Raw genomic sequence first — 25,041 nt, 5'->3', positions numbered from 1 at the left:
TATTTTCTATACTTTTAATGTTATTTTAGGATGCACTCTTTCAACATTTAAATAAAAAGTCTACTGTAAAACAGTAGCTGTGTTAAGCCTGCGGTAGCCTCATACATCTCATGTTTATCTGATCGTGTCTCCTGATGGCATCATTTCTCTCAGGCCTGCTCCAATCTCGCATTGTTTGCACAGCGATGGGCTGCACAGGCTGACAGCCAGGAGCACTGTGCCGTGCCATGTGCAGTGGGCTGTACCGTCTAGGTTTGTGCAGAGGCCCGTGATGATGTTCACACAACAACAAAAACGCCTAATGATGCATTTTTCAGAACATATCCCAGCCGTTAAGCTGTGCATGACTGCATTTATTTTTGTAAGAAATATTCACTTAACATTATGAATTTGAGAGTTGATAGTTTTATCCTACTTAATCATCCACATAAAAAGCTTTTTTCAAAGTCCAAATAATTAAATGCAACAAATCAAGTTTATTAACAAGAGTAAATAAATGTGAATGTTTTAGACTTAACTTATGCTAACTTAATTATCAATTTCGCAAAATATAGAAAGCTAGAGTTACTGTGAGAACATCTAATATACAGAAAAATAATAGGTCTATCAAACATTCCCAAGTAGTAATTATATTCTTAACAACTATCTAAAACTTAGTAAGTTCCCAGCATCTTACAAACATACACACATAATGTTCCTAAGAATAGCCTATAATTTGATAAAGCATTCCTAAATTAAAAATTAGGGCTAATAAACATAACATGCTACCACTGCCTTTATTTTATTACATGTCAGCTTATAAGATAAAAAAAAATATAAGTCAAATTCCACCACTTCACAAAGTTAAAATTACATGCTCCAACACAGTAGTAGAATCTTAAAAATTCAGAATCCTTTAGTTTGTCTAAGTCAGTATCAATGACAACCTTTTTGAAAGACAGCCAATGCCTATCCCTGAAAGAAGTGTCTGAATTTAAACAAAGATTATTTAATAATCCCCAAATACTGAGTTTAAAGCCAAACTAAGCCACACCTGACAGAATGCCAGATCACCACAAGACGTGTTAACTTCTAGCGCCATCTGCTGGAGTAACAGGATAGTACAACACTGTGAGGCACCTAAGCTCCCACCTTCATCACATGGAAACCTCAACGAATTTAAACAAGAAAATGAATCCGAGTTCAACCACTGTCAATAATTTCCAAAATGACAAAACTAAGTTAAAACCAATATTTCAGTGGAATTGATTGTCAAAAAGGGACTCAGATAATTTTTAAAATTCTACCAAGAAAGCATAGATTTAAAAGACAAGTTTATGTTTGAAGAGTCAATATTGTGAGAACTTCAAAACTAGAATAGCTTCTATTTATTTGCGTAGAAAACAACAAATAAGGAACAATTTTAGCAATGATCTGTGAAATTTTTTATATTAATACTAGGGGCCCAGTGCACGAATTCATGCACCTTGAAAGGGACTGTGGGCTGCAGGCTGCAGTGGGCACAGGGGCAGGTCTTGGCCCATCCTCTGTGCCCACACCTGGCCCTCAGTCTTCTGTCTGCTGGCAGCCCCGCTCCCACTGCTGCCGCTCCCACGCACTGATGGCGCTGGCCCCGCTTGCACCTGCTGACTGCATGGAGTGACTGGGGCCGGCGCCAGCAGTGGGTGTGAGTGGGGCCAGTGCCGGTAGTGGGTGCGAGTGGCAGCTGCTGCCCTGATTGCCCCTCAGGAGCAGGGGGAGGTGGAGAAGCCCTGAGGGGCAATCAGGGTTGGCAGCAGCCGCTCATACCCACTGACGGTGCTGAGCGTTTGGGGCTGGTGCCATGCGCCATCAATGGGTACGAGCGGCGGCTCCAGCGCCAGCAGCAGGTGCAAGCGGGGCCGGCGCCAGCAGCAGGTGCAAGCGCTGGGCGGGACTGCGGCGCACGGGAGCAAAGAATTTTCAGTAACCATCAGAGGCTCATCTCGATGACAGCAACCAGCTCACCTACTCCACCATCCCGCCGTGGCCGAAGCCCACCACATTCCTTGCTCTGCTTCCTGCTGCCGATGCCCGTCATGTTCAGCGTGCGCCCGCTGGTGGTCAGTGCATGTTATAGCGACCAGTTGTTTGGTTGTTCCTCCATTCGGTCTATTTGCATATTAGGGTTTTATATATATAGATAACTTTTTTCTTATAGCAAAGAAGCAACACATGCCCACTGTAGAAACATTACTCAATGTAAATACCAAATTAAAACTTTATATCATATTATCCTACCACCCAGAGAAAAACACTTTTTCAACATCTTTCTGTATCATTAAATACTCATCTACACCATCATCTATCCCGGCCAAGAAAGCACTCCACTGTTTGGATCTACCAAAATTTAATTAGTAAATAGAAATTATTGGTAACATTTAACTAACAAAGGTACATTAAATTTATTAATGGCTGAGTTTTAATATTTATACATAAGATAAATAGTATCTAAAAGTATAGATTTTTTTGCCCTAGCCAGTTTGGCTCAATGGATAGAGTGTCAGCCCGTGGACTGAAGGGTCCCAGGTTTGATTCCAATCAAGGGCACATGCCCAGGTTATGAGTTCAATCCCCAGTGGGGCCATACAGAAGGCAACTGATCAATGATTCTCTCTCATCATTGATGTTTCTATCTCTCTCTCCCCCTCTCCCTTCCTCTCTGAAATCAATAAAATTTAAATAAATAAATAAATAAAAGTATGGATTTTTAAAAATCTGTGGAATGTGAAAATGGATAAAACAAAAGTGGATTTTATACTGTCCTTCAGGGTGCCCCAAACAGCTATTGTCTATTCCTGTTGACAAATCAAAACACGTACCTCACAGAGACTAGTCAGAGTCACTGTGGTTATCTTTCAACAGAGCAAACCTCAAACTGGGCAATCACATTATAAAAGTCTGTTTCTCCCTGGTCACAATTAAGAATGGACAGCTTAGTCAAAACTGAACCCCTCAGGGGAAAATGCCTCAATAACTAAAGAATTATTTCCTGACTTTAAAGCTGCAATTTTAATACCACCACTCTCCTACCTTCCAGGATGTGTCGTTGTTTGGGCTTTATTTTAATTTTAAACTCACATTATATAAAACTAGAGGACCAGTGCACAAATTTGTGCACCAGTGGGGTCCCTCGGCCTGGCTTGCAGGATCAGGAAGAAACCAGCTCTCCAACACCCACTAAGGGTTCCTGGATTGTGAGAGGGTGCAGGCCAGGCCGAGGGACCCCACCGGTGCACGGTTGGGGCTGGGGAGGGGCACAGGTTGGCCAGCAGGGGAAGGACTGCAGGAGGGCTCCAGGGCATTTCCGGCCCATCTTGCTCAGTCCCGATCGGCCAGACCCCACCAGCAAACTAACCTACCGGTTGGAGCGTCTACCCCCTGGTGGTCAGTGCACATCATAGTGACTGGTTGACCGGTCAACTGTCTGCCCTCTGGTGGTCAGTGCACGTCATAGTGAGCGGTTGAGTGGCCTTAGCATATCATTAGCATATTACGCTTTGGTTGAATGGATGACCAGACACTTAGCATATTAGGCTTTTATTATATAGAATTAGCACTTTAACCCTTTGCGGTCCAATGTTATTTTTGGATTTCAAACAGTCTGGTCCAAATTAATTGACGGGATTGAATGTTGAACTTTTTAATGTTCTTATTGCTCGACGTTGGACATGCTCTTAGCGCCTGGTCTGTCGAGTTAGCCTTGAGGTTGGGCCGAAAAGGGTTAAAGTGAACAATTCAGTGGCATTTAGTGCATTGACAATGTTGTGCAACTAACCCCTCTATCTAGTTCCAAACGTTTTCATCACCTAAAGGAAAACCCATAAGCAGCTGTATCATCATTTTTCAATTTATGGAACTGAAGTTTCTTATTTTTCTTAATTTTTAATATACAAAATACAGAAAGTGATTACAAATGTATACTTCCTTTCTTCTGCCCAATTTTACCGTTTAATATTGATACATACCAACAAAAGTAACTATGTAAGGTTTAGCTACCATTTTAATTTGTCATCTCTACTCCCCTGTACCATCCCACAATAAACTGCAGTTGCTGGCATGTCATGGCCCGAACTGAGACAACACTGGGACTCACCTCACAGCATCATGCTGGCAAGCGGCAAAGACCCCCGGCCAGAGCAGTGGCTGCCAGAGGCCCACCATCCTGCCTCCCTCCAGCCTCAGCACCACTTCTGTGTATCGCATGCTTCAGGCTGTTCTAATGATTTTCTCCTTATAGAAAGAGATATATCTTTCTTCACAATACAGAGATTTAGAATTCAGATTAACATTTTATTTTTTTATGATGCTAAGTTCTGGCCCAGAGAAGGGAAGTGGCATCCCAAGGTAATCTGGTTAACATGTAACACCTCAACCCCATATGTCCAAAATCCAAACAGTGTATTTAACCAAGGGAAGTTTACTTATACAAACTGAAGCATTAGTGATTTATACATTAAAGGCACAATCAACCAAAAACATATATATTGACAATTTTATAAGGTAAGCTATTAAATTTCTTTTCAAAGTAAGTTCACTCTTACTAAGTATTCCTAATGATACAATTAATAACTTTTACTCATTTGATCAATGAATCATTATTGAACATTTTCAGTGTAAAAGCACTGAAATTGGTGCTCCACGGGAGATTGACATTTTAACACATATTCTGAGCCCTCAAAAGAATTTTGCATAAGTTCATGAAAGGTTTAACAAAGGAAAGACAAATAACAAGTCAAGAAAATCCCACACCTGTCAATCATGGTAAATGATTGGCAAATGAACATGGATGACATAACTGCACTGGGTGAAGGAAAAAGTCACACTTTTCGGGGCTACTAAACACCGGCTCTGAGCTGCCACTAATTCCAGGACACCCACATCCCTGTGGTCCCCAGTCAGAGTGGGGACTTAGGGAAGTCAGGTGAATCAGGGAGTTTATCTCAGGTCTCACATGCCTCACTGTGGGTCCCTGAACCCGTTCTGTGGTCATATTCCAGTTCCGGATGCATAACTGGCCACACTAGCAGTGGGCAGAACCCCCCACTGTCCCTGGCTGGGGAGTGAGGCTACTACCATGCAAATGGCAGCACTGCCTCCAACCAGGAAGGAAAGCACACAGCAATCTGCCCCCTGGGATGGGAAAGACCCCGAGACAGATGGCCCTTGGGGAGGGACAGTGGGTCATCGTAAGCTTGGTCAGGCCATGGCCTCCTATTGCAGCTGCTGTACCAGATGTGGTGTCATTGCCTAAGAAAACTAACACAGCCCCTCGTTTGTACTACTGTGGCTGCCTCTTCTCCAGCGCTGTCCCTAAGGCCTTCAGACAGTTTGCTCAGCTGGCAAGGCCAGCAATCACCTCCATTGCCCCACCTCGGGCCCACAGCTCTACAGGCCTGAGTCACAACGCAGTTTGCAGGGATCTGATCGCCTTTCCTTCCACACCCATCATCCAGGCCCATTATACAGACGGCACTGTGCTGACTGGACCTGGTGAGCAAGAAGTAGCAACCGCTCTAGATGTGTGGGTAATCCATCTGTGTGCCAGAGGTGGGGAAAGAAATCCAACCAACTCCAGGGCCATCTACTCAGTGATGTCTAGGGGTCAGGGTCTGGGCACCCTGAGAGAGCCCTCCCAGGAGAAGGATATGTGGTTGCACCTGACCCTCCGACCACCAAAACTAACCCACATGCCGAGTGGCCTCTTTGGATCTTGGCAGTAACATTCCTCACTTGGGTGTGTTCCTCGGGGCCTTTACCATGTGGCCAGCAAGGCTTCGAGTTGCTGCAAGTGGGGCCAACAGGAGAGGAAGCTCTGCGACGGGCCAGGCTGTGCTCTGCCCTTGGGCCACATGAGCCAGCAGACCCCCCGTGCTTGGAGTGTCACGGCAGACCTGGGTGCCGTGTGGAGCCTTGGACAGCACCAATGGGTGAAGCCCGTAGGATTCTGGAGGAAAGCCTCTGTGCTGTGTGGATAACTACCCTCCATTTGAGAAACAGCTCTTGCAGCCCCTGGGCCTCCGCAGAGACTGAACACTTGCCCATGGGCTGCCCAGGCGACCTAGCTGCTCAACGTGAACAGGATGTCATCTGAGCCACCAGGCACATAGCTGGGCATGCATGGCAGCCCTTTGCACACAAACGGAAGTGCCACATGTGTCATGAGGCCTGAACAGGCCTGAAGGCACAAGTGAGCTATGGGAGGAACTGGCCCAAATGCCCATGGTCTCCATCCTTCTCTCCCGCATGCACCCTGCCCTCGTGGGGAGGGCCCCAAAGTGAGCTGCCAGCGGAGAAGACTTGGGCCTTCCGTGCAGGCAGCACAGGAAGGCATTGCTTCTAAGGACACCTCTGAGGGGCAGCGCTGAGGAAATCTGCCAGGGGGCGGGACCTCGAGCAGTGCACCTGGTCATTCCTTTGCTTGGAAGGAGACATGGCCAGACGTGTGACTATATGCTGATTCATGGCTGCAACCAATAGGTTGGCTGGATGGTCAGGATCTTGGAAAGAACGTGATTGGAAAATTGGTAACAAAGGACAGACTTGTGATGGTTAATTTTATGTGTCAATGTGATGGGGCTGCAGGGTACCCAGATATTTGATCAATTTCTGAGTCTGCCTGCGAGTGTGTTTCTAAAAGATACACGTTTGTGCCCTGACTGGTTTGGCTCAGTGGATAGAGCGTCGGCTTGCGGACTAAAGGGTCCCGGGTTCGATTCCAGTCAAGGGCATGTGCCTTGGTTGCGGGCACATCCCCGGTGCGGGGTGTGCAGGAGGCAGCTGATCGATGTTCCTCTCTCATCGATGTTTCTAACTCTCTATCCTTCTCCCTTCCTCTCTGTAAAAAAATCAATAAAATATATATATATTTTTTAAATAAAAATAAAAGATCCACGTTTGCACTGGTAGCCTGAGGACAGCAGGCTGCCCTCCCCACGTGGTGGCCCGCCCAATCCGTGGAAGGCCTGAACAGAACAAGAGGCCGAGGAACAGGAACTCTTTCTTTCTGCCTGTCTTCCCGCTCAGATACTGGTCTTCTCTGGCCTTCAGACTCAGACTAAAACTGACTCCACCAGCTTCCCTGGTTCTCAGGCCTTCCAACCGGACTGGAACGACACCATCAGCTCTCCTGTGTCTGCTTCACAACAGTGTGGCCTTGTTAATGGGTATCATTTCCGAGAAGCCAAGCAGCAAGCATCTCAGACTGACAGCTCTTAGCCTCAAGACAACCTGAGGGACTAGTGAGCATTCCTTCGGATGTCAGACACAGCTTACAGAAAGCGCTAAGTTCAGAAGACAAAGACCAGAGGGAAGCTTCAGGAGATTCACTACATGCAACAGAGGACACAGATCGAGCAAAGAATCAAAGTAGAAGGAAGACCAGGGTCATAAAAGCCTCCAGAGCGAGCCCCAGGGCTGGCAGCCAGGCCGCCTAGACTGTGCCCAGAACGATTTAGAAGCAATACCACCATTTAGATGCTTCTTCCTCTTGCTCCTCAACTTTCAGCTCATGTGTTTACTATACATTAACGTCCTTTTGTCTTGTTTACTGGGCAACCACTCTGTGGAAAGCACTGTCCTAAGCCCTGGTTTAAAAACAAAATTACATGCCTGAGCTTACACCCTTACATCATAATGAGAAAGACAACCCATACAAACAAATATCACTTCCAAGGTGAAGGCCTCTTGTACCAAATATAGGGCACGTCATGTGTTGATAGCTCTTACCTTGTCCATAAGCAGAACAAGGAAATAGCCCTGATTTAGAGTAAATGAAGGCCATTTCTACGAATAAAACTGAAAACAAAGGTAAATGCACGTGTCACACCGGTCAGCCCAGCCTTAGCCACCTCACTGCCGGTGAAAACCCGGAGCCCGGCACTCAGGAAGGCACGCACGTGGCACCCACAGTCTCACAGAAAAGCGGCCAGAGGGAAGCATGCCAGTCTTCCCCAAACACGTTGGACAACACATACAAGAACCACCTGTGGATTATATGTGGCTACCAAGGTGTTAGTTCATCACAAATAGCTCTGTCATCTAAAGACAACTCCAGGAACCGTAGCCATGACCTTCCAGGCTGCTTCCTGCCTTTCAGAGTAACCAGTGACTTTTCAGACTTACTTTCTGTGTCCATTTCAGTAAACACCTTATTTTCCTTATTTGAGTTTTTCAATTGCTAACCAATTGAAAAATAGAGTAATTTTTTTATTCACTTAATAACTAGTCCTAACCTTACTGAATTCATCTGGTCCTCAGAGTGTCAACGACTCCATTGTTTCCAGTGTCAAGCATGATAGTGACCACAAGGCCAGACTAAAATATGCAATTAGGATGAATTTTAAAATTTTTACGTCAAAAAATAGCTTAAGCAATACTAAAGGACAATTGGGAGGAAAATGTTTGCAATTAACCTGATAGACAACTAATTACTTAAAATAAAAACACTGCGAAAATAAGCAAAGAGAACACAGGTAGGCAATTTACTAAAAAATATGAATGACCTATAAGTGTGCCTTGTAAATGTCCACCTGCACTAGTAACTAAGGAAATAGAAATTTAAGGGGAAATGTTTCCTCTATTCGATTGGTAGGTTTGTTTTCACTAACAACCAAACTTGGTAAAGACACACTCTGGGAACACAGACGCTTGCATACTGGCCAGGATGAAGCCGCCTGAAAAATTCGTAGTTTTTTCTGAAGAATAAAGGGGAAATCTCTTTTTAAAAACTTGTAAAGTATGCTTACCTGGAAAGTGAATTGCATAAATTTAAGGGCAAATATTTATTTATAAGGTGACAACTGTAGCTTTCTAATTAAAAACCTGGAAGAACCATGATCATAATGGCTCTAGGTGGCACTGCAGCCATGGATGGGGAAGGACACAAGGCAGCAGTGAGCACAGCAGGTGCCCTCCGTCAGTGGTATGCTGCAGGCCACGGTGTCCACAGTACTTTCCACCACAAAGGATTGTGAAGAAGAGTGATTTTCTTCCCTATAAATGTTGTTTTCCAAATTTTCTACAGCAAACATGAATTTCTTTAAATACATACAAAGGAGTAAGAGAAAAGGTATATGTATAAACTCCAGGTGAATTAAACAGTTAAATGCAAACAAAACCATTTTTTAAAATTTTTTTAATCCTCACCGAGGATATATTTATTGATTTGAAGGGGGAGGGGGGAGAGAAACATCAATGTGAGAGAGAAATATCAATCAATTGCCTCCTGTACACAACCCAATCGGGAATCAAACCCACAACCCTTTAGCTATACAGGACAACACTCCAACAGAGAAAAAGGAAGTATCTGTCACATCTGAGGAAGCGAAGGGATCTTCTAAACACAAAAACCATTAGAGAAACCAAAGGAAGAAAAAGACTGTACAACATAAAAATGTAAAACTTATATAAATAAAAAAAACAAATAAAATTCAAAAGCAAAATAACAACTAGAAAAACATATCTATAAAAATCGGATAAAAGCTGTGTTTGACACATAAAGAGATCACATAGTTCAATATAGAAAAAAAAGAGGAGCAGGGACTATGCGACATAAAAATATACACATTAGACCTTTTTAGATAGACAGTTATATTACAAATGAAAATGCCCTACCTCACTAAAAATTTCTAGAAAATGGCAGAGCTAAGATTAGAATGCAGATAGATCTCTTTGGCTTTAAAGTAATATACCATGTTGCCTATGATAACTCATGACTGTATTAAAAACCACATCAACTTTAAAGTTTGTACTTGATAAAAGAGTTTCCCCTTCTACCACACATTTTGAAATGTCTAGAGAAACAGCAAATAAATACAATGGAGACTTGGCTCCTTTTTCAGGTTTTCAATGGAGGTTAGGTTCTTCTGGCAGGTTCAGATAAAACCAAAATTCTCTTGCTAAATATTTAAATTAAAATGTGCTTATCAGAATCCTGGTCAGTATTAAAACTACTCCTTGAGTAAGTAAAACAGAGAAGCCTTTCACAACTAACAGGAACAGGGAGGTGAATAAAATCTGGTTTTCTGATTTTACTAAGGACTCAAGTGATTTATCAAAGAAAGATGCAAATTATGAAGAAACTATGAAAAGGAAAACCTAAAAATACAGTGTAGTACAAAATTAAAACATTAGTGGTGATGAAGCCACACATACTAACCATGGATCAGGGAGCCATTGAGCCACTGAATATAGTAGTTGTGAGGAAAGGAAAGTAGGATTTCGTTGCTGATGATGGAGAAGGGTAAGAGCAGCACAGCCCCAGCGGACACTGCGAGTGTGAACGTGCACAGAAACAACCTGGAAGAGAAGAGAGGCGTGTCACCAGCGACCGGGAAGCAGGGGATGCGACCATCATTCAAAACGAATAAAAATTCTGAAATTTTTATCTAAAAAAAATTATGGGAGAATTTCATGAAATCTATGCAACTGGAAGACAAATGACACATGCGTGATCCTAAGAGTTAAGCTACATCAACTCTAGAGCACCTCACTCTGCAGAGATTGGTGGATCTAACAAGGAGGCCCCAGAGGACACATGTACCGAAGGCAGAGGCCTCACACACTCGCAGAGAATGAGCTGTAGGCTCTCTCCTCCTTTAAATGTGATGTTCATTTCACATTGCATTTGATTAATAGCTTTGGCAATCTATGCTAAAAGCAAGGCAACAACTGTTTTAGGTGAAAAAATACCTGTGAACGCAGTATGAAAAACTCGTATTTCAGGAGCAAACTTACAAAGCCACTGGTCTGCTACCCCTTAAAATGGGTAAAGTGTAAATAAATTGTACTAATCAACAGTAGGGATCATTAGACAGTATTTAAAACACTATTCTGTCATTTTAAAAAATATCTCTAATATGTACTAATTTAGAAAGGTGTCTAAAACAAGTCAGGAACACAAATTGAAGATAAGACAGATGATAAATAGAAAGCATGCCCCTCCCCGCAAAAGAGCTCACAAATACACACAGGAAAGTAGAGGTGGAGACCCCAGCACAGCACAGAACGAAGTCCAGGGGAGAGCGGGTTTCAAGGGGCTCACTCTCAGTCCCACGTCTGCAACATTTAAATTTTTATAGCTATTTTTTAAGATCTTTTTTAAATAGCAAAGAAAACAGGAGTCTCACCAACATTAGAGAGGGAAACTTAATTTAATAGTCATCCCATTAAAGAAAATATAGGAAGAATGTGAAAATGTAAGGAAAACCATCACACAAATGCTCTAAATCAGGGGTCCTCAAACTTTTTAAACAGGGGGCCAGTTCACTGTCCCTCAGACCGTTGGAGGACCGGACTATAGTTTAAAAAAAAAACTATGAACAAATTCCTATGCACACTGCACATATCTTATTTTGAAGTAAAAAAACAAAATGGGAACAAATACAATATTTGTATTTGCATGTGGCCCGCGGGCCATAGTTTGAGGACCCCTGCTCTAAATCCACATCTGATGGAGTAACTTTGCAGCAATGCCACCGTGTGGTGGCCCACAGAAGTGTTTCCTGCTTTGAGCCAACCCACCAGGAACCTGTTCAGTGTCACTGATGGATTTACATGAGACCACGTGACGCACACCAAAACACAATCCAAACCAGACCCAGGAGACGACCTTGAAGGCTCTGCTAACGGGACGTGTCTCCTGGTCAGAGCAGGAGCACAAGCCTCGCCGGGCCACTGCCCCCTGCAGCAGTGATGGCGAATGGCCTTGAGCGAGGGCCGTCGGTCTTGGCCTCCAGCCAGTGAGGAAGTGTCCTGTTGGCTTCCATCACCTCCTTCCAAAGCTAGAAATGAAATCAACCCTCAGCCGGTCACACCAGGTGCTGCACAGCCACCGAGGCTTTTCCACACCCCTCTCCGCCACCACAGTCCCACAGTCAGTCACCTAACCTCCTTGTGCCCCACATGTGAGTGGGTTCTGGGGCTGCAGGCCAGGGCCATCGTCGGCTCTGTCCCCAGGGTCGCCCTATACATCCCTCAGCATTTCCCTTCCCCCACTCTTGGCTCCCATGACACTCGGGACCACAGACCCAGCAATGAAGGCCAGACACAATTTCCATATCAAAGCCCTGACCTGTCAAAGCTTCCGCGGGCAAACAAATGGAGTATTTGAAGTCACAGAGCCCCAGGAAACCCTGATCACATGGGCACCGTGACTGGACCGCAGCTCTTACCAAGACTGTAGCCCACCGCATTTCCAATGCTGGGGTTGGCCCTGGAGACACAAAAAAAGACCACAGCATACTCCCTAACTGCCCTGGGGAGCTAGGAAGAGGGCTGCCCCTGAGAAGCCGATGGGGACCCACTGGTGTGGCTCAGTGGTTGAGCATCAACCTATGAGCCAGGAAGTCATGGTTCGATTCCCAGTCAGGACACATGCCCAGGTTGCAGGCTCGATCCCCAGTGTCAGACAATCAATGATTCTCTCTCATCATTAATGTCTTCTCTCTCTCCCCCTCGCCCTTCCTCTGAAATCAATTTTTAAAAATATTTTTTTTAAAAGGTGCTGGCGTGGGGGCCCTAAGGTGAGGCCCTGCCATGTAGCCAGAGTGGTGGCTGCTTATGGAACTGCAGGGAAGTGCCCTCGGAAGTGATGGACGGTTTCAGAAAGGCCCCTTCTGGGGGAGGAAACCAAGTTGGCAGCATAGGTAAACACCGAAGTTTGCTGCCTTGAACAACCACTTCAAAAATACAACTAAAAGACAGAACAGACATCATCCAGAACCACAGGAAGGCTGGCTGAGTGGAAGTTCTACAACTAGGAGGAAAGAGAAAGCATACCGAGACTCAGAGGAGGCGCAGTGCTGAAGTAAAATACTAAGGTGCGGAGTGCATGCGGAGCGGGCTGGCGGCTGAGGGCGCGGTTGTCGTTTTCAATCGGGAGGGAGTCTCAGGCTCTGAGCTCCAGTTCTGGGCGAGTCTCTAGGGACCCAGACTCATACAGGAGAAGCGGGACTGTCTGGCATCGCTCAGAACTCTAGGGCAGCTTTCTCTCTGTGGGGCTTGCAGCGATTACTGGGACACTGAGAAGCAGAGCCTCTGAGGGCAAGACTGAGAGCAGCCATAATTGCTAACCCCGCCCTGTTGATCCCATGGGACCCGCTCCACCCAAGCCCTGCAAGGAGACTTTTGCTGGATAGCCTCAGGCAAAGGCTAGATTAGCACCTCCCTAGAGATCCAGGAGCCAGGAAGCCCAGAGGTCAGAGTGGGACCATCCAGTTTGCAGCTCCGTGGAACCATAACAGACACACTTAGGGGGCAGACTCAGTGAGCACCAAAGCCCCATCGAAGCAAGTCTAGCCCCAGAGGGGTGTCTCCAGCACAGAAGCTCTCCCACTGCAGACACAGCTGATTCTCACAGCCAATTGGCCTGGAGGGCAATTCCTCACAGTGATAACTACAACAATCAAGGCTTAACTACAACAAGACTGTGCACAAAGCCCACAAGAGGGTGCACCAAGAGTGTCTACCTCAGGTAATTGGGACACTTAGCACAGAAAGGCACTCTATCGACACAGCGAAGCATAAAAAATGCCAAGACAAAGAAACAGGAAACAAACGACAGAATTGGAGGAAAGCAAACTGTTGGATATAGAGTTCAAAACCACACTTTTAAGGTCTTTAAAGAACTGTCTAGAAGCCGCCGATAAACTTAATGAGGCCCTCAAAAAGACTGGTGAGACCGCCGATAAATGTAGTGAGATCTTCAAGAAGACTGGTGAGACCGCCGATAAATGTAGTGAGATCCTCAAGAAATCTAATGAGACCCTCAATGTTGTGATAAAGAACCAACTAGAAATTAAGCATACACTGACTGAAATAAAGAATATTATACAGACTCCCAACAGCCGACAAGAGGGTCGCAAGAATCAAGTCAAAGATTTGAAATACGAAGAAGCAAAAAACACCCAACTGGAAAAGCAAAATGAAAAAAGAATCCAAAAATACGAAGATAGTGTAAGGAGCCTCTGGGACAGCTTCAAGCATACCAACATCAGAATTATAGGGGTACCAGAAGGAGAGAGAGAGCAAGATATTGAAAACCTATTTAAAGAAATAATGACAGAAAACTTCCCCTACCTGGTGAAAGAAATAGACTTACAAGCCCAGGAAGCGCAGAGAACCCCAAACAAAAGGAATCCAAAGAGGACCACACCAAGACGCATCATAATTAAAATTCCAAGAGCAAAAGACAAAGAGAGAATCTTAAAAGCAGCAAGAGAAAGAAACTCAGTTACCTACAAGGGCGTACCCATACGACTGTCAGCTGATTTCTCAACAGAAACTTTGCAGGCCAGAAGGGAGTGGCAAGAAATATTCAAAGTGATGAATACCAAGAACCTACAACCAAGACTACTTTATCCAGCAAAGGTATCATTCAGAAGTGAAGGCCAGATAAAGAGCTTCACAGATAAGAAAAAGCTAAAGGAGTTCATCACCACCAAACCAGTATTATATGAAATGCTGAAAAGTATCCTTTAAGAAGAGGAAGAAGAAGAAAAAGGTAAAGATACAAACTATGAACAACAAATACACATCTATCAGTAAGTGAATCTAAAAATCAAGTGAATAAATAATCTGATGAACAGTATGAACTGGTGATTGTAATAGAATCAGGGACATAGAAAGGGAATGGACTGACTATTCTTGGGGGGGGGGTGTGGGGGTGAGGGAAGAGATTGGACAATAATCGTGCACCTATAGATGAGGACAGTGGGTGGGGAGTGAGGGCAGAGGGTGGGGTAGGAACTGGGTGGAGGGGAGTTATGGTGGGGAAAAAAGAGTAACTAATGTAATAATCTGAACAATAAAGATTTAATTAAAAAAAAAAAAGAAAAGAAACGCCCCTTCTGCACGGAGGGCTCTGTGGACAGAACCGCAGTACCTGTGTGTGACGAGAGGGGTCAAGAACCACTCCTGGGCCGAAACCGGTTTGGCTCAGTGGATAGAGCGTCGGCCTGCGGACTGAAAGGTCCCAGGTTCGATTCCGGTCAAGGGCATGTGCCTGGGTTGCGGGCATATCCCCAGTGGGAGATGTGCAGGAGGCAGCTGATCTATGTTTCTCTCTCATCGATGTTTCTAACTCTCTATCTCTCTCCCTTCCTCTCTGTAAAAAATCAATAAAATATATTTAAAAAAAAAAAAAAAAGAACCACTCCTGGGTTTTAGCCTGAGGATGTGGACAGTCGCACTAATCAGCCACGATGGAGGAGGCTGCAGCAGAGGAACAAGGAGTTCAGCTGGGACACTTGCAGGCTGCCATGTCCATGAGACGACTGTCACAACCATCTCTGGACTTCTCATGGCAGGCCCTCCAATGGCCTTGACTCTCTGCCTGCCCCATACTGGTCATGTCCTCTCATCACTGCTCAAGGTGGTGTCTGCCAGGACCCTCCAAGGTAAAGCTACTCCTCCCTTTCATCATAAGCACTGTGTGGGAAGCTAAGGAAACCAAGAACATGTGCTGTTCCTGGTCAAACTTATCCCTTTGGTGACAGCCATGGGCACTCAGGCGCTATTTCATCTGTGCAGGATCCGTTGCACCCATTACTGTGATGATCAGACTGTCCCTGGTTTGGCGAGAAAGCCCTTGAAGGCCGGAGTCTTTCTGACATGCGCCCTCACCCTCTGGCACGTCCCTGCGCCCCACAGGACAAGGTACACGGAAGCCCTGCAGCCAGTGCTTCCCGGGGCCCTACTCCTGTCCTGAAAGCTGTACTCGGAGGCACTGGCGGCTCTTGGGGGCTGCGCTCCCAGGCCCAGTGGCAGGCCAACCCAGGGTGCACTGGCGCTGCGTGTACATGCACGCACCCACACGCACTTCTGCAGTGACCCAGTAACTCTCTGTGCTGGAAACCATGGGGCCACAGTAACACCCCCACTCCACTGCGACAACTCAGTGTTCCCTTTCGTCGTCCCCCTCGCCCCGACTGGGACCGGTCCCACATCCGCGATCAGTCTCCCATCACACTGACACCCACTCTATGCAGAGGTGCCTGCTGCTCAGGTGACCCCCCATTTTGGACCCTCCTGCCCTATGCCCCCCCCCACCTGAGCTGTCACACCCAGGCCAGGCCATGCCTCGAGGGCTCTGCCATCCTGCACAGACACCCTCCCTACCCTGCACTGGCTCTGGCTCCCTGTGGTACAGCACCCCCAAACATGTGGTGTCCCACCTCACCCTCAGGTGATACCCCATGCCAGGATCGCCCTCTGCAGGGAATTTTCCTCCCTGCTTTCAAACCCTTAGCCCACTCCGACCACCCTCCAGGGTGGGACACGTGCGAGGCTCTCTGTTCACCTGCGTGGGCTCGGCATGCTCCGCACAGGCTGTTTCGCCAGTTAGGCATGCATTTTATATCAACCACTTCTATTCCAATCCAGTGACAAGCAGAGAGTCGCTGTGAGCAAGTGTAATTCTGGTTGGGGAGGGCAGAGGGAGTTAACCTGGGGGCACAAGGAGACAGACAGAGGGCAGAATGAAGGCCCTGAGGAGCAAACGAGAACATGAAAGTGGGCTCTGGAGCAAGGTGGGAGGCACAGGAGGGGTTCCGTGCCGGCAGCGCTGGAGTCACCCTGGAGCCCTCTCTGTGCAGGCGGCTTGCAGGCACCGTACTGCAGAACTCTCAGAACGCTGACCATATCCACGTTTCCTGCTCAGGCTCAGCCTCTGCTGTTTCACCCTCTTCAGGGCCCCCACAGCTCCCTTCAGTGGGAGGAAGGAAGGCCAGGAAGAGGGTCAGGGCGCAGGGGACGACCCTGAGACCACGGCCACCATGCAGAAGCCCGAACCCTGCTTGTGCCTATGCTGTTTATCCGCACAGCAGCACCACACAGCAGGCACACGCCCAGCTCACGTGCCAAACACAAGTCTCAGCTTCTCCATCTTGCCTGGACTCAAATGAATCCGGGTTCAGAATTTGAACCCAGGTCTAGTTCTCACTCATTCCATCACAGAAGGAAGAACAGGGAGTGCGTGACAGAAAGAGCACTGGGTGAGGGGTCCAGGGGATGGACTGGGTGCCTCCCCCTCCAGGCTGCCTCCTCACTCCGCAGTGGGTGCACAGCATCTCCCTCAGGAAGGTGTCCGTGTCATCACATGACACTCAGACACACCGCGCCGCCTGGCCAAATCAGGTTGAGGGGCGGGGCCCCTCCAGAGCCTTGCCACCAGGAAACAGCGTATTTTCCTAAATTATACTGCAAGGGGAATGGCCAACATGACCGGCACTAATCGATTCATAAATTATTGATCTACAAATACATTTCAGTAATTGTACCACCAAAGTGGAGCAGAGACCACGCAGAGGAGAGAGGCGCAACCTCAGTACTTCAACCTGGAGGGTTTCGCTGGACACAGTTCCTGCCCACCGGGCAGCCAGTGTGGGACCCTCTGTGGCTTTCTGAAGTGAGTGTGTTATTGTGTTTTTACGGGAGCAGGAACTGGAACAAAGAATGTTCCCAAATGTCATGTGCTGGGACTGAAACCTAAGATCCCTAATCCTGCACATTTAAAGCATCACGTTTTGGGCCTAAGTATTAAATCCATATAGAGAATGCCCAGGATGGAGTCACAGCTGCTTTCCCTGGGTGTTTAAATAATTTAAATCCAAATCCAGTGCAGCAGGATCCATCCACACTCATTTTTCAGTAATAAATCAAATCCTTTGTTAGTTGAAAGCATTGCCTTATTGAGTAAAATCAACCACTTTGATGCAAACAAGTCAGTAGATGTAGAACATTACCAGTGTTGTGCAACCAGAACATTCTTGCCACCCCAACAAAGTAAAACCCCAAACCCACTAAGCAGTTGCTCTCCATTCTCCTCCTCTCAGCCACTAGTAACCGCCAATCTGCTTTTGCTGAATTTACCTATTCTGGACGTTTCTCATAAATGGAATCAACACTGGTGACCTTTGGTGACTGGCTCATCTCACCCAGCATCATGTCTTAGGGGTTCATGCATGTGGTAGCAGGTGTCTGCATTCCTCTTCATGGCCAAGTAATGCTCCTGTGTAGGGGGAAGCGTGTGCATGCATGTGTGTGTGTGTGTGTGTGTGTGTGTGTGTGTGTGAGAGAGAGAGAGAGAGAGAGAGAGAGAGAGAGAGAGAGAACATGCTGCCTGTCTTTCTCCCTTCTCCTCTCCTCCTCCCCAGCACCTCAGCAGAAGCTGGGTAATCTGACACTAACCATGAAGGGACAACAGACAAACCACATGACCGGCCTGAAATGTACAAATGTGATGACAAGGTCAGGGAGTCAAAGGAAATACTGAAGTCGAGTTTCGTCTGCGGGCGACCACAGGGCCACAGCTGCTCCCTGCAGTGTGAGGTTCTTAACCAGGGACATCACGGGGACAACAGCAAACTGGAAAGCAGCACAGCTGGGACTGTGTCAATGCCAACTTCGTGATGGTGGACTTGCAGGAGAATTCACTGTTTATAGGAATTAGATACAAAAGTATCCTGCAAAAATGGAGCATCCAGTCAGCAACTTCTCCAAGGGCTCAGGAAACAAAAGTCTTTGTACTGTATTTCTAACTTTCCTGCAAATTTTTGACTACTTCAAAACATTTTTAAAGTATCAATGAAAACAATCAAAAAACAGATGTCTCCTATGTAGTAGGCAAAGCTGTAGAATTTCAGTTTCACTGAGCAAACCTGATAGAAAAGAATTCACTGCTTTCCACCTAGAGTAGTTTGATTCCTCAGGAAAATTAAAGGGTATTTCTATCCTGTATCACCAGCGTCCATAGCAGAAGAGCTCTGGGCCCTGAAAGGACTATCTCCCTGCTCATAGGAGGTCTGTAACCAAACAGATGGTGCCCCCTCCTCTAAACCCATCCAGGCTGCTCAACAGACCATTCAGAAGCCGGGAGTTTGCTTTCTTAATGGCCCAGCAACTTTCCCAACCTGAAGCCCATTTCCAGGCTAAATCTTCTGAAATTAAAACCTGTCGGCTTGCCCTACCTAGCTGGCTTCCTCAGTGGTTGGAGTGTCGGCCTGAGAACTGAAGGGTCCCCAGGTTCGATCCCAGTTGGGGCATGTGAGGGAGGCAACCAATCCATGTGTCTCTGTCTCCCTCCCTCCCTCCCTTCAACTAAAAATCAGTGGAAAAAAATATATATCCTTGGGTGAGGATTAACAAAAAAAATCTATCAGTTCCTTAAATAAGCTAATTTAACAGGAGATAATCAATCCTTCATTATTCATGCATACTTGCCTATGTGTGTTTCCTGAGGATAGGATTAATATTGATGAAAGTGTTGTAATACCTTAGGTAAATTTCTTCCATATTTCTGCCCAAAAAGTAGAATTAAATTTTGAGAATTTATGACTCCAGAATTATAAACAAAACAATTAAACTTTAAAATACATACGAAATCCTGTTGACTATGGCATCTTCATCTTCTTGTTCATCTGCAAAAATGTTTAAGGTATTAACATTATTTTCTCTTCCAACAAGATGTTTCATTCATTATGAAAAACAAACATAAATTGAAAGCAGCAATTATTGAATGGAAACATTTTTAAACAGCACTGTGTTTATTTCAGCACAGATCCAAATTTAAATTTCATTAAATGAGATAGGAGAGAATATGATTAAAAGAATAGTGTTTTAATTAATCAAAATCCTTATTAACAAAATAGCCACATGTAATTAAAATATCCCAAACATTCAGTGCTCAAGAAAATGAAGCTTAGTAGGCCCTTAAGACCACTATCACGCTTACTGTTATAAAATGTAAGTGAAGTTGCTAATGAATGAGATTTTCTGGTTAACAGCCAAAAAAAAAAAATGTCTGCTATAAAATTAAAATTCAGAAACTCAGGACTCATGTACTTTCCTAGAGTTTGAGTTTGTCATTGGCAGTAGGCCACCCTAACCCACCTGGGGCCCCACTGCACCACACTTCATCATGACCGTCCAAGGTACATACAAGAATATGTCCGCTTTGCCGGTGCTCACTCAGCCCCCATCACGGCTGCCAGCCATCTCCTCTGTCCTCCCATGTAAACTTACCAAGAAACTTTGACCCAGTTACAAGGACACTGCACAACACCCAGCCCCTGTCCCCCCAATGCCTAGGGGCTTGTCCTCAAAGGCTCTCTGCAGGCCTCTGCAATTCTGAGTGCCCACCTGCTTCCCTGCCAATGGCCCGCTTGGGCCATTCTCATAGTCCAATCTCCATTCCGAATTACAGGCTGCTCTAAATAGCTTTACAACCAAAGGGACCACAAAATAATGTAGTCACAACTGACTTTTATACTGTGGTGCCCTCTCCAATCAACCATCAAACCTTAAAAAATGCTTTTTGTCAATTACATCTCAACACTCCGCCAACTAGGTCCAGAGTCCTCATCACCTCCTCCCCTTGATTACTCAAAAAAAGCATCTAATAAACCTCCACTTTTCCTGCTCATCATCCCTAATTTCCTCTAAAACACTGCTTTATATTCAGTCATTAATATCGCCTACCTCCCCCCACCCTCTCTCTCTCTTTCTCCCCCGCTCTACTTCTGTGTCCATAATCTATGAAATCTGATGTCAAAACATCTTTGAAACTAGCTAAGATACTGTCTTGGATCCCAGGTCTGCAAAATTTTGAGAGATTACGGAATCCCAGGAGTCTGTCAGTGCCGTCACAGAGCCAAGTTCTAAAGTAACATCTCAGAGCAAAGAGTAGTCCCTGACTGCTTTCAAATGTCTGACAGACGAGTGCGACAGGCTAACATAATGCAAGGGACCTTCGATATATGGAACCCCAGTACTCATACAGCACTAGTTTTATTAGCACAACATCACAGGCAGAAGATCCTGTCATTTCTGGAAAACAGCTGAGATTTAACAGACGGCAGTGAGGTAACTGCTTAGGTGCTTATAAAACCCTGGCACAAAAATCTGTGAATTATTAAGCAGCAAAAAGTTCTTTTAAAAAAGAATAAAGATATAGTGGTCCCTCTGGCGAGACAGGATATACGGCATGTCCCAAAACATGTACACACACTGTAACAGCTGCTGGCTCAATTGATGTTTCTTTCTTTTCAGCCAGACTAAGCTTTGAACAAAGAAAATTCATCCTAAATGCTCCTGGATTTAAAAATGCAGTTGAAGTACAACACTGCCTTTATAATTATTCAAAGTGTATATTATGTATACACACTTTAACAGCTGATAACTCAATTTCCACTCCTTTTCAGGTTTAACTGATTTGAAATATGTGAAGCCAACTAAGCTTTGAACAAAGAAAATTTATCCACTAGACTTTGTGTGGAGATACATAAAAGATAAGGTTTACAGTACACAACCGGCAACAGTTAACGAATTGAGGGCACACAAATACCCAATGAAATGATTCTTGATGTTTGCAATTCCATTGCTTCGCGTTATCAGCAGAGCCTGGACCAGAACGGTCATCAGTTTGGAAACAGGTATTGACAAAAAAAAAAAAAAAAAAAATTCATTTCTATAGATTCTTTTAAATTTTAAAATGAACTCTATGTTAATAAACACTGACTTTATAGTCACTCAAAGTGTGTATACATTTTTTGGGACACCCTATATATGAAATACTGAAAGGATATGGGGTTAGGGATACATTCTGTATCACTTTGGGGGCAGGGGCACGTCGGGCGCTCAGGCCGTATAAGGCCAGCGAAATCATTCAGTGTGGCCCTGGCAAGGCATTCGGAGTGAGTTAATTAAATGTCTGACCAATATAGCAGGTTAATTTTTAAGTTGATAATTCTGTATGGCCCGCAAACGTTATAATCCAAAGGCCCTTGGCAGAAAAAAAGGTTCCCCACCCCTGCTTTAGAGAAAGAAAAGTATTCTGGTAGTTAGAGCAACAATGGGATGGGGCTGAGTGTGTTCAAATTCAGAGCCAGTCACAGGAATTTCCAGTGAACGAAAGGGCCCGCGCTATTCTTAGCTGGGCCCTAAGAATGTGACAAACAAGGGCTAAGGCCTAAGAGGACGACCCTACAGTAGTCAGGTTCCCTGGCGGTTATTTTAGTGCTCTTAGTCCCAGGCAACTGCTTGCTTCAGCACGGGCATGGTGAATACAGTGCCACACGGACGGGCACTGTGGCGCCTTGTATCAGGCCTAGACCACCAAGCATGAAAATCAAAGTTTCCATTACATGTTTTACTTGCCTGATTTCCTCTTGTATCTTGTGATGATGAAATAGGAAACGATGTAAAGAATGGCAAAGAGAAGGAAACATATCTGAAACAGAACAAATTTAACACATCATTTACATTTTTTGCATATCTTTTTTTAAATAATAGACAATACATCCTTGGTATTTATAGAAAAAAAGGATTTATTACAAAGTGAACATTTTAAATATTTTGCTAATATTAAGTTTAGATGAAATATTAATTTACGTGAACTAGTTTTAATACCATTTTCAGTGGAGATTTTTCTTTTCATAACTTGACCAAATTGTTTTCAAAATCATGTGACTATATAAAAACCAGGACATCACTGACAACTCTGAAAATAAAGTCAGGTAGAGGCTACCAGCGCCCCCCACTCCAAATGTTTAAACATAACATGAAGCTCTGGTCACATAGAAAAGGTGTACTGGCAGCACCAGAGAGAGCAATACAACAGTCTATTGTATGAAAATGGTATAACATGTTATACACACAGAGGCATCACTAATTAATGTGACAATAATTATTAGATAAGCATACCACATATCAGAATAAACAGCAGTTAAACAAGGCTTTAATATTAAATTCCATTTCATTTCTATCAGATCTGGGACATGACAGGCCACAAGGATGGGTCCAGAAACAGATCTTGTCACAGTCAAAGACCAGGTGTGCTGGAAAGAAAGGCTCATCAGTGCAGGGACTATAGTAAAAGACTCAAGACTCTCAAATCAAAGCATTCAGGTGATGATGAAGTCTAGGGAGCACCCCATAGGTGGATTTCTAAGCAACAGTTGGTAGTGTGTAACTGAGAGCGACCTTGGACCTGCGTGATGGACATATACTGTATAGCAAGCATGTCAAACTCGCGGCTGGCGGGCCACATGCCTTATTTAATAACCTCAGTTTAATAACCTAGGGAATGACAAACTGAGGAGGAGAGGACCACTATGAGCCTCCTGTCAAAGTTCTCCCGTTACATGCGGACAGTGACAGGAAACAATACTGACAGTGACTCAGAGGAGCAGTCAGGAGCATCCAGGACAGCCTGCTGCTGGGAGCCCACAGGAGCCCTGGCCGGTAAGAGAAGGTACCACCATCACCACCTCCTCCCTAAGCCTCCCCAGTGTGGGAGACGGTCAGAAAGGGGCAGCAGTTATTGGTGCAGAAATGTAAACAGAAGAAGTCAGCACGTTGTCTACAATGAAAAGCAAGTCCCAGAGGCTGGAAGAGCAATGGGAGAAGTCACTGGCCAGAAACACTGTGAAATAAGAGGTCAAAGCCAGAGAGATCAAATGACAAGGGAATCTGACGGGGCTGACCAGAACTCTTTCATTCAGCAAGTACGCACTGTGGGCCGCCAGACACCAGGTGCTCTCCCAAGAACTGAGAGCACAGCAGGAGCACAACCGAGTTCCGCCTCACTGAGTTTCCACTCCAGTAAGAAAACGGATAATAAATGCGTCAGTCCACAGAGTGTCAGAGGACAACCAGTGCGGGAGGAGGGGACAGGGAGTACCAGGAGGGTGAGGGCCACCTCACTAACAAGGTGACATCTGAGGAAAGTCATAGGCGAGGAGAGGGCAAAGCATAGAGATCTGGAGGGCTGGAAGGCAAAGCCTGACCGAAGCTGATGATGAAAGAACTGGAAACAAATATAAGCAGACAGTTCTGCCAGGAGTTTTATGATAACGGGAAGCAAAGGAGATATGAAGGAATTGGGAAATCATGAGCAGTTTTTACGTTGGGAAAAGTTACAATGGTTCTAGGAATAGCCAGGAAAGAGAAATCACTGATGTGAGAAAAAAAAACATAGACTTGCTGAAGAAATGAGCCCAAGGTGAGGGACTAGGTATAAAATCCACCTGAAAGGAAGAGGAGGGAGAGGAGAAGCAGGAAGAGGAGGAAGAGCAGGAGACAGACATACAAGTGCCGCTGCGCGTGGGTAAGCACGTGAGTGGTGGAGACCAAAATATTCTCTTCTGGTGGCTTCTGTGTTGTCAACGAAATGGAAGCAAATTCATGGAGAGTGGGAGATTAAATGGAGTAGAGAAATATACCAGACAAGAGCAGCACGGTAAGATGAAATAGCCTTTAAAGTTCCAGGCCCACTAGTCCAGAACTCCAAGCAGCATGGGAGGCCTGGGGGCACTGTCTGACAAGTGGCCTGGTTCCCAGAGCTGAGGCCAATGCAGGCAGACATCTGATGTCCTTTACAGCCTACACCTTCAGACTTCACACTCCACCTCCCTCACTCTGCCAGCCAGCCGTGTCACCTCACACCCACTGCCCAACTCGGCATGCCCTGGCAGTGGTCAGCAGCGACCCAACAGCCCAGTTCACAAATTCACTCAACCTCCACGCAGCAACTTGCAAGCCACATGCTTCCTCCTCCTCTCCTGCGCTCCCAGGCAACATCACTGGTTCCCCCTCCTGCCAGCCTTTAAACGTCATCCTTCTCTGTGATTCCTGGGCTGAACCAGATATCGATTCTCATTCCACAAGCTGCATAGGTAACCTCATCTGCCCCAGGGATTTAACCACCAATGCCCAGAAATCCCTGGGCCACTATTTGAGCAACACAGGTTTAGGCATTAGCAAGAGTGAGTGAAATGACTGCCCATGAACCCTAAGTACACCAGAGACCAGAGAAACCAGGATGGGTGATGGATGGGAGCGGAGGATCCCATGGAGAAGCAGCTGCAATAAAAGAACTTGAGCAACGGAGCTGGAGAAGTAGATGGTTGTGCTTAAGGGATGTTTGGGATTTTTTTTTATTAGTTTCAGGAATTCTGGGGAGTTAGTGCAGAAGTGGTAGATGAGAAGGCATGAAAGTTAACCACCAAAAGGAAATCAAGGCAC

General features: G+C 45.5%; 1 protein-coding gene across 3 annotated transcripts in view; it reads right to left on the bottom strand.

Annotated features, from left to right (window-relative positions):
- Positions 1–25,041, bottom strand: part of LMBR1 (limb development membrane protein 1) — a gene marked incomplete at its 5' end in the record, with an annotated part of 123,725 nt that overhangs the window by 88,454 nt on the left and 10,230 nt on the right. For 2 of the 3 annotated variants that reach the window (XM_081101868.1, XM_081101869.1), the window contains 3 exons: positions 10,178–10,317; positions 19,397–19,436; positions 22,174–22,246. In XM_081101868.1, coding sequence (XP_080957994.1) covers positions 10,178–10,317; positions 19,397–19,436; positions 22,174–22,246 — 253 coding nt within the window. The remainder of the gene's footprint in view (positions 1–10,177; positions 10,318–19,396; positions 19,437–22,173; positions 22,247–25,041) is intronic. The other variant, XM_081101870.1, reaches the window with a different exon arrangement.

This window comes from Myotis nattereri (assembly GCF_964212035.1).
Source record: "Myotis nattereri genome assembly, chromosome: 11".
NCBI classification, from domain to species: domain Eukaryota; kingdom Metazoa; phylum Chordata; class Mammalia; order Chiroptera; family Vespertilionidae; genus Myotis; species Myotis nattereri.
This window is presented reverse-complemented; position numbering and strand designations above follow the sequence as displayed.